The sequence below is a fragment of the Hyperoodon ampullatus genome, assembly GCF_949752795.1.
Source record: "Hyperoodon ampullatus genome assembly, chromosome: 8".
Lineage (NCBI taxonomy): Eukaryota > Metazoa > Chordata > Mammalia > Artiodactyla > Ziphiidae > Hyperoodon > Hyperoodon ampullatus.
Window position 1 is genome coordinate 11,887,608 of NC_136921.1, and position 10,767 is coordinate 11,898,374.

Sequence of the window (10,767 nt, forward strand, 5' to 3'; positions counted from 1 at the left end):
GGCTTTGAGATTTAAAATTCTGACCAGTTTTTAAAGGGATATTTTATTTTTAAAAACCCATTAATTTTAATAAAACAACAAAAAGCACTTGCCCAATTTAAAACATCTTATAGTGGGGTAGCTTTAAGATCAGGGTATAACGTAACCAAATGAGCAAGAAAGGTTTACACAAATAGTCTGTCGATGTATTTAGATTTTTGGAAAATGAAAGGGATCCAAGAATTCAACGACTCAGTAGGCAGAGAGCTAAAAATTAATCTTGGAAAGTAAAAAAATTCAACTTGCTTACGCTACATTGTTTACCATGGCTCATGAGCAGAGCTGGAAAGGGTTAATCCTGTGACAATCTTATGACAAACTAAGTAACTTGACAATAAAGATGCTTCCTTAATAAAGTGTTTTATTTTATATTCCCCCCCCCAACCTACATGCTAGATAAGCATTTTTGAAGGCTACATAGAACTGAGCACTTACTTTTATCAATTTTTCTTAAGTATACTTTATAGATTTCCAAAATAAGCAAATCATATTTATAGAAGACTATCATACACACAGAAGAGGATAACAGTATTGAAAAATTCTCACAAACTAACAAAATGGTCAGACTTTAAGGCTATAAAGAGTACGGCAAAAATATAAAGTTGAAGTAAATGTATAGCAGATTTCAAACACTATTAGAATTATTTTTTTCTCCAGGTTCTTAGGCATAAAACATACACTTCCTCCTCTTTTTTAATATTTGAGAGTTTAAAAAAGGAAGTAAATTATTTAGAAAAGGATGGGACAGACAGTATATGGAGAAAACTTAATGAAGGAGATACAACGTTTAGTGGTTCTACTCACATGGAGTCAGTCCTGACCAGCTGTCCATTTTGGCGAACAGCATTTTCACTCATAGAGCGCTCTCTTTTTAGCCTGCCAACTGCACGGATCTGTTAGGCACAAAGAAAGGGAAAGGAATAGAGACTATTCTTAATAGCCTAGTAACTGCTTAGCATCAAAAGGACCTTTATCAAAGACTAGCCACAAAATTTACAAAGAACATAACCAAGAATTGCTACCAGCTATGTGTATTATACGTAGACATGTTAAAAAAAAAAAAGAACACCCTACTTATTATAATGCAGATAAACTTAGGAATGCTTATCTTCTTTACAAAAAAAGTTACTTCTAGTTTCAAGTATCAATCTTACTTGGTACAATTATTAATATTTTTATTTATCATAATTTATACAATATACTTACATTATTTAAGAACAATTTACAATAGTTTTTAAAGGCACAAACACTATAGGACATGGAATATATTTGTACTCAAATAAGTGTTCCTGGCTTCTGGGGTTAAAACAAATTCAGATTTGGTTGGATATCTGAAAACTAGACTTTAAAAAAAGTTTTACTAGCTTAAAGGTTTTAGCATTCTAGAAGTAGCCACAATCTTCCATCTCAAAAGCTCTTCTTACAAAATGTTATCACTGACCTCTTTCCATTAAGGAATAGAATCTGTTCCCTTCCCTTGAAATTGGGTACTCTAGTGACTGCTGCAGAGATGACACAAAGTGACTTCTGAGGTTAGGTCATAAACAATAAGGCTTCTGCCTTTTTCCCCTTCCCCAGGGGAGCTGTTCGAGATTGGAACAATGACACCATGACGTGAGGAAGCCCAAGCAGCCACACAAAAGGCCATGTGTAGGTGCACCAGCCAATAATCCTGGCTGAGGTCCACACAACAGGTAGTATCAACTGACATGTGAGTGAGTAAACCTTTAGATGACTGCAGCCTCAAGCTGTGTGAGTCATCCAGAGCCTTTGATACTTCCTAGCCTAGGCCCAGATAATATACAACAGAAATAAGCTTTCCCCATTATTCCTGATGCAAATACCTCACCCGCAGAATCCATGAGCAAAATTATTTGTTTTTGTTTCAAGCCACTAAGTTTAGGGTGGCTTATTAAGGGGCAATAGAGAACTAGAACAATGGTAATCATTAACTTCACTGCTTTTTTAGAATTTTTTTTCTTTTTTTACTACAAACACCCATGGCAACTTAATAGTTAAAGAAAATTTTGAACTTTACTGTAAAGGACAACTGGTGTGTGAACCAATGGACTTGATAATTAAGACTTTCAAAAATGCACACCCAGTATCTATTAATGCTCAAAGAATTGGGAATAGATTATCAGGTTATAAGCACCATCAAAGCAGAATAAATCCTGTATTTCATGCCAGCAAAACTTAAAACTACTATGCAGCACACAATTTCAGAGACTGGTTTAGATTTGGTTATGGTTATAAACCATTTACCCATCCAAACAAAAGAAAAAAAAACATCTAAAAACAGAAAAGGAGTTGGTTCAGAGCCTACTGCAAGAGTTCTTTACAGTTAAACCAAAAATCAAAATTACTTGAAGACATTTATATATAAAAACTAACACCTCCACAATCAAACACATTTCACTAATAGTGAGCAGTGCTGGGGTGCTTTGTGAGAATCCACTGATGCTTGCCCTCCTACCTACTGCACAGTCGTGCTTGCTTTTTCTAGAGAACAGTTCTTCCACGTTGTAGGAATCAAGATGAATTTCCTACTATATTAGAACTATTCCTCCTGCTATGTGGTAAGAACTAATATTCAGCAGACAGGAAGAGACAGGACAAGACAAATTAGTCTATGACTCCAACATGACCTGACAAAGTAGAGGATCCTAGGTCTACCGTTATTTTCGCCATCTGAGACCTGATTTAAATTATATCTTAACAGGAACGTTAAGCTCGGTATTATTAACATATTGGGGAAAAAGACAACATAAGACAAAAGCATATATTTGTTATGCCTTCATATGACCAGCTTGTATACTGTAATAACAAAGAACTTTGATACTGCCTGAGGTGATAAGGAACACAGTGATCTTTAAATACTTTCCCTTTTAGTTCACAATCATGATGGTTGTTTTTCTAATTCAACGATTTTTTAAAATTAATTACGTTTGTTCCCAACATTATTGAGATCCAATTGACAATTCAAGGTTTTGAAATGTCATTCAGAACCATCCTGCATTGATTACCCATTATAAAACTTACATGCACTCCTTAGGCTGAGAAATACAGTTTCTAAGCTTCAGGTAACTTCCTGGAAGTTAGGTCACAGGGTCTTCTGTGTCTAATTATAGGCATAAAATTCTCCTCTAATGTGCTTATACTCTAGAGTTACTTTCGATTGTTCATAGAATCCTGGACAAAGCAGTGTCCTCGAGGTCTTTGTTTACTGGTTCTCTAGATTTATCTAGAGCTTGTCTCTCCTTCAAGAATCTGCTAAGATGCCTCAGTATTTTCCCCTATACTGGTCCCTGTTTTTATTTTTTTATATAATTTTTAAAAGTTACACTCCATTTACAGTTACTACAAAATATTGTCTATATTCCCCATGTTGTACAATACATCCTTGTAGCTTATCTTACACCCAATAGTTTGTACCTCTCACTCTCCCATCCTCATATCCCTCCCACAAACTGGTAACCCTAGTTTGTTCTCTATATCTGTGAATCTACTTATTTTTTGTTATATTCACTAGTTTATTATATTTTTAGATTCCACATAAGTGATACCATTTAGTATTTGTCTTTGTCTGGCTTATTTCACTTAGCATAATGCCCTTCAAGTCCATCCATGTTGCTGCAAACAGCAAAATTTCATTCTTTTTTATGGCTGAGTGATATTCCATTATGTGTATGTGTGTGTGTGTGTCTATATATATATATATATATATAGACATATATATATATGTCTCTCTCTCTCTCTATATATATATATGGCATGTCTTCTTTATCCATTCGTCTACTGATGACACTTAGGTTGCTTCCATATCTTGGCAACTGTAAATAATGCTGCTATGAACACTGAGGTGCATGTACCTTTTTCGAATTGGTGTTTTTGTTTTTTTTCGGATATATATACTGATTCCCCTGCACTCCCTTTTTTAACAAGACACTTGTTTTACTTCTCAACACATACAAAATAAAAAACTGTAATTATATTAAAACAACCAGTAAATATTACAAGCACATAGACCCTACCACAGCCTAGTTCTTCATAACCACTGTGATTACTAAACAACCCCCAGAAAATCTGTAGCAAAAACTAAGACTGAAAACTGATTTCTGAAATGTTTGTGTTATGCCTTTTATTTAGGCAGTTTTTTATTCTTTTTAGTATTTTTTAAACAATTTTACTTTTTTAAGAAAAGGATTTCTTTTAATTCTGTCCAGAGAGAGAAAGGGAAATCCTCTATTTCACCATTTGGTATAATCTCAGTGAAAAATGGAGATTTATCCTCAAATAGTATGTAAGTTAGTTGCATTTTCAGTTAAGAAATAAAAAAATATAACTATTGAATAGAATTATTTGGCAAATTAATGGATACTGATCCCCTTTTTAAAAATAATAGTTCAGAGACATTAATCTATGAATTGCTGTGGGACTTTTATTGGAAGAGGTAAAGCAGAGTTAAAAATGTGGGCCAAACAATTGGGGTGAACATTCTTACCCCCCAAAACATATTCACTGTCCAAAATTTAAAATAATAAACTACCTGGAAAAATAATGAACCCAATGGGAAGGAAACATGGAATACACGTGTCAGCAGTGAATACAATGCCCGTGCGATAGGGCCATGAAACAGTAACTGCACAAAGGATGTGAGTACACATCTCTGAATCTTCCATGGATGAATGTGCATACATACATACAATTAATTAAGCTGTTCTTTTTCCTCTTCTCTCCCTTTTGCTCCATTCTACTCATCACAGCCCCAGCTCCTCTTTCCACAGGAGGGGAAAGGAAAGGGAGCTAAACAAACCATCACCAAATTGTGATCAGACCCACATTCATCAGCTTCTCAATTTTCAGAGCTACTGCCAGGACCCTTTTAAGTCCTTCTGAGTGTCCGGGAGTCCTTCCACATTGCTTTTCTGTTTTTTAATTTTTATTGGAGTACTGTTGCTTAACAATGTTGTGTCACTTTCTGTTGTACAGCAAAGTGAATCAGCCATATGTATACATATATCCCCTCTCTTTTGGATTTCCTTCCCATTTAGGTCACCACAGAGCACTGAGTAGAATTCCCTGTGCTATAAAGTAGGCTCTCATTAGTTATTTATTTTATACATAGCAGTGTATATATGTCAATCCAAATCTCCCAATTCCACATTTGTTTTATGACGTGCCATATGGCTGAGTCACTCATTACACTTCAGGTCAACTATGTTCTTTCACTTCACATCCTTGAGGTTGTCATGGCAATTGAACTGGACCATAACTCGGCACTGATAACCACCTGCTACTTCCTTACAGATTGTTGGATTACAGATCTAGAGCCCTCTGTTAGGCACCCATGACCTTTGTGTTGTCCTTAATGACAGCTTCTAGAGCAGCTGCTTTCCAAGTGTATTCTTTAAAGCAGTCAGTTCTAGCTGGATATATTTCCTCCTAGCCCTTGAGCTAAACACTTTGTACATGGTTGCTGTAGTATTTGGCATCCCGTGTAAGGCTTGCATGGCCTGGATACACTTCCTTTTCTGAAAACATTCATTGCCTTTGTTCTTTTTCAAAACCAGGTCAGGGTTTATACAGACCAATTGATTTGCTCCTTCCCAATCTTCCCAATTCTTGGGACATCTGTGGTTCACTGCTGTTCCAGATTTATTGCAAAAATGAATGGCTTTCTCATCCTTCTCTTCTTTGAAGTAGAAGTTGCCAATTCAGGCAAAAGCTCTTATAACCTGTCTTTAGTTCAATTTGTTTTCTCTTCCCACTTCAGTGGTCTTCTCACAAAGCTCTTGGCCATTTATTGTAATTGATTTTTTCAAAGAAAACCACTGCTTGAGTGATGGGATATACTGATGGAGTCCAAATTTTTTACTGGGTCACACTGCTTCAAGGCTGTGTCAAGTCCTCATATTCTCCAACTCTTTTTCTTTACAGCTCTTCCTTTTTGTTCTCTGGAAGATCTTCTCTCACTGGCTCCCATCTGGAGGTGTGTCAGTGTCACAGCCTCTTTCTCCTCATTCACACTGCCTAACCTATTCTAAGAACAGTGAGAGCTCTCATGATTTGTGTATTTTGCAGTTCATACCCAGATCAGATGGTTTATTGCACAGTTGCTTTATTAGTTCCCTGTAGGTAGAATCACCAAGCAACGGTCTTTCCGAATATTAGCAGAGATTAGGCATACTAAAAGGTTCATCAATTTCCTCTAACTCCAGATTTTATAAATCCTCTCTGAGCTAGGGGGATTACCTGCTTCGTGTTTTAAGGCCTCTTCATAGGTTCACTTGGATACTTTAAGCCAGTTTAAGAAGTCAGTACGTTATTTTCTGCAAATTTATTCCTTGTATCAGTCAGGCTTTTAAACACAAATTGTATAGTGTTCCTCATAAGTCAACTTCAGGTATTCTTCTTTCTTGCCACAGGCCAGTGGTTCTCAACTGGGTGTGATTTTTTCCCTCCAGGGTACATTTGGCAATGTATGCAGATCATCTTTTATTGTGATAAAATAAACACAACACAAAACTCACCATTCTAACCATTTTAAAGTATATACAGTATACAATTCAGTGGTACTCGGAACATTCACAATGTTGTGCAACCATCCCCACTATCTAGTTTCAGAACATTTTCATCCCCCCAAAAGGAAACCCCATGATTAAGCAGTCAGTCCCAATTACTCTCTCCCCTAAACCCCTGGCAACTACTATTCTGGATATTTCATGTAAGCAGAATCATACAATATATGGGCTTTTCTGTCTGGCTTCTTTGACTTAACATGTTTTCAAGGTTCATCCATGTTGGAGCATGTATAAGTACTTCATTCCTTATTACAGCTGAATAATACTCCACTGTATGGATATCCCACACTTTGCTTATCCATTCATCAGTTGAAGGGCATTTGGGTGTTTCCACCTCTTGGTTATTTGAGACATTTTTGATTTTCATGACTTGAAGGATGCTATTGGCATCTCGTAGATAGAGCTCAAGAATGCTGTTAAATATTTTACAGTGCAAAAGGACAGCCCTCACCACAACAAAGAACTATCTAGTCTAAAATGTCATAGTGCTGAGGTTGAGAAACCTTGGCATATGCTGTAAAACGATTATTACAGAATAAATGATTTAGGGAATCTTACTAGATATATTCTAAGTAGCATCCAAATGAATCATCAATGTTATCAGCACTCAGGGCCTTAATACCCTTCCATTTCAATCCATTTTGTAGAAGCTACCAGAACTCTGGTTCCTTCCCTTTTCTCCTCTGCTCACTAGTTGATTGCCTCTTGAGGGTCACCTGACCCTTCTATGGACTGAAGCACACATCATCACCTTTGCTTTCCTCTTAATAGGCAACTAGTACTAATATCAGAAACTCCTCTCCTGCATCTCAGGATTTGGCTCCTGCCAATGGTTTTTTTCTTTAATTGAAGTATAGTTGATATACAATATTACATAAATTAAAGGTGTACAATATAGTGATTCACAATTTTTAAAGGTCATACTCCATTTATAGTTTTTATAAAATACTGGCTATAGTCCCTGTGTTGTACAGTACATCCCTGTAGCTTATTTTATACATAACAGTTTGCACCTCTTAAACCCTTACCCCTCTATTGCCCCTCCCCACTGGTAACCACTAATTTGTTCTCTATATCTGTGAGTCTGTTTCTTTTTTGTTATACTCACTAGTTGTATTTTTTAGATTCTCAGATTTACTTCACTTAGCATAATACCCTCCAAGTCCATCCATGTTGTTGCAAATGGCAAAATTTGATTCTTTTTTATGGCTGAGTAGTATTCCATTGTGTGTGTGTGTGTGTGCTTCTTTATCCATTCATCTTTTGATAGACACTTAAGATGCCTCCAGATCTTCAGCCACAAGGATGCTTTCACAACAATGATATTTGTACCTATTGAGCTTTTCACATCAATTAGAACATGTGCTAAACATACTACACATATTACATTTAATTCTCTCAATAATCGTATGCAGTTGGCATTATTCTTATCATTATTTTAGAGATGAGCCTTGGAATTGTTAAATAACTTGCCCAAAGTTATGTGGTTAATAAGTAGCAAAGTAGGCCTTCAAAATTAGGTTAATTCTCAGCCTCAGCTTTTCACTCCAGTGCTATACACTTTGGACATTTACCACATTTGACTAAATATCAATTACAGCAGGAGTAAACCCCACATGAGCTTAAAACCTAGGTCTACTGAGAGACAGTACTCATCTTGTTTTCAGTTGGTTATTCACACCAAGTAGGCACAAGTGTCTAAAATGGTGGGAGCATAAAGATCAGAAGACAAACAAAACCTGAAGAATATCAAAGGGAGGGTTTCTCTCCTGGCAGAATCCTCATTCCAAGACAATATTATTCACAGCCGTAATGGTCTTTCCCTCACTCAGACCACTATGAAGGAACCATGTCTCACTGCACAGTGTCTTACACAAAAGCTCAAAAAATGTCTGTTAAATAAATATCAGTACAATTCTGCAAGTCCCTTAGTGCCTTTTGATCGTGTGAACATTCAAATTTAGTACTTTTCACCGAGTAAATACCTAGAATGTCTAAACTGGCACCTAGGAGTGTAGTATCTGAGTCACCTCAGCTGAAACTTCCAACCTAAGAAAAGGCCATACCTAGTACTAGGAAACTGCACTCCCGTAGGTTATATGGGTGATTTACCCTCTTAGGAAAGGATTATATGAAAAATGAAAGACAAGGGCAGTTCCCTTATCAATAAAAACATATCTTTGCACACTGTTTTATACTAGCATCATGACAACACAGGAATTTAGAAGTTATCATGAAAAAGTTGCAACTACAGAAACGACAGAGAAGGAGTCTTACAAGATGGGCCCTGAATCAATAGCAAAGGCAAGATTTGAACTTTGTGACTAACACCTTATTAGTCTATACTATCATATTTAGGTCAACAAGGCCATTAACATTACACGATACGGTAACTAACTCAGTAGAAACTTTTCAGCAAGCAGGGAGAATAGGTAGTATCAAGGGGAAAAAAGAGCTTTCTTTGCCATTTGCCAGACTGCTTTTATAACAAAGTGATGCATTAATTTTTTCCCATGCTAAACTTCCCAAATTTTTCTGTATTGCTTAAAGTGTAACTCCCAGCCATAAAAGCTCATCCTTCAAGACCACATGAATGTTAATGATTTCCACAAAATTGTCATTTTCCTGAAATATAATATTTAAATTTAAAAAACCCAACAGCATAGTATCTTATTTGGGGTATTTATAACTGGAATTTATAGTAATCAACATTCCATGCAAAAGGATTCCATTACATATTACCAATGATATGATTTATAGCCTCTTAACTCCTCTTTAACTTTTGCTTCTGTCTCTATTATTTCAAATACAGATGATGTTAAAACTCTAGCACTTACTTCTTCATTTTGAGGGGTTGGAGCAGGTTTTTCTAAATCCAGAAAATCTAGTGGTCTTTCACTTAGTGTAAGTACACGAGGTGGTGTTTTTAGTGCCAGAGGTTTGAAGGGAGTTGACTGTATAAGGTCAAGATCTGCTGGTCTTGAAAATGCAATGTCTTCATTATTTCCTAAGCGTAGGGGGAAAAAAAAAAAGGAAAGGAGGGAGATTTTTAAAAGACATAGGTTTTATTAAAATGTATTTGCCATTACACACCCACTAGCAATAGCTAAAATTAAAAAGACTAACAATACAAAGTGTTGGCAAGGATGTGGTGCAAATGATACTCTCATATGTCACTGATGGGAATATAACAGGGTACAACCAATTTCAAAAATAGCTTGACAGCTTTTCATAAAGTTAAATGTCATAACTTATAATATGATCTAGCAATTCCACTCCTAAGAGATATGAAAACACATGTCTTCATAGCAGCTTTATTCCTAATAGCACCAAAAAGGAAACAACCCAAATGTCCACCAACAGGTGAATGTATAAAGAAATTGTGGTTTAGCCACACACTGGAATATTAGAAATAAAATGGTATGAACAAATGATATAGCAACAATATGGAAGAATCTCAAAAACATTACACTAAGCAAAAGAAGCCAGACCCAAGAGTACATAGTATATCAGTCCATTCATACGAAACTCTGGGAAAGACAAATGTGATCTCTGGTTATAAAAAGGAGATTATGGTTGCCTGGAATTGAGGGGTAGGAACTGAATGAGAAACCTTTTGGCGGGTAATGAATATGTTCTATATCTGGACTGTGGAAGAGGTTACGTAGGAGTATACATTTGTCAAAACTCATCAGGCTGTACACTTTAAAATTACACTATTTTATGTATGTAAATTATATCTCAATAATTAGTTGAATTATTAAAAAAATACTATTTGAAATTTCAGACTATTGCAATTTATAAACTTTTTGAAGAAAATGTAAAGTTGCATTTCCCAACCCCTTTTCTAAGTAATATTTTGAAAAATCCCAAAAGTTTTCATAAAAATATATAAAATACATTTATCAGGCAACTTTATAAACAAATATAAAATACCTGCTACAACAATTCTCTCTGGAACCTGCATAATCACACTAGCATTTGAAACTCCTTCTTGGAATCCTTGTTCCAGGTCAGCATTTGGTGGTGCTACCTTTAATTTTTCCGGGACCCTCATTCGCTGACTAATACCTTCGGTGTATTCCATTTCATACTGAATTCGACTAATTTCCGCCATCTCTGCAGCACTGGGAGAAGGAAATGC

At 35.9% G+C, this 10,767-nt stretch overlaps 1 protein-coding gene across 5 annotated transcripts in view; it reads right to left on the reverse strand.

The window, feature by feature from the left end:
* Window positions 1-10,767, reverse strand: part of MFF (mitochondrial fission factor) — a 36,664-nt gene extending 25,897 nt beyond the window's left edge. For all 5 annotated transcript variants that reach the window (XR_013811055.1, XM_079710476.1, XM_079710474.1 and 2 more), the window contains exons 1-3: window positions 10,560-10,767; window positions 9,461-9,630; window positions 844-932 (exon numbers count right to left, since the gene is read on the reverse strand). Coding sequence is in view for 4 of the 5 variants with exons in the window: in XM_079710476.1 (XP_079566602.1) it covers window positions 844-932; window positions 9,461-9,630; window positions 10,560-10,740 (440 nt within the window). In the remaining variant the exon portion in view is untranslated. The remainder of the gene's footprint in view (window positions 1-843; window positions 933-9,460; window positions 9,631-10,559) is intronic.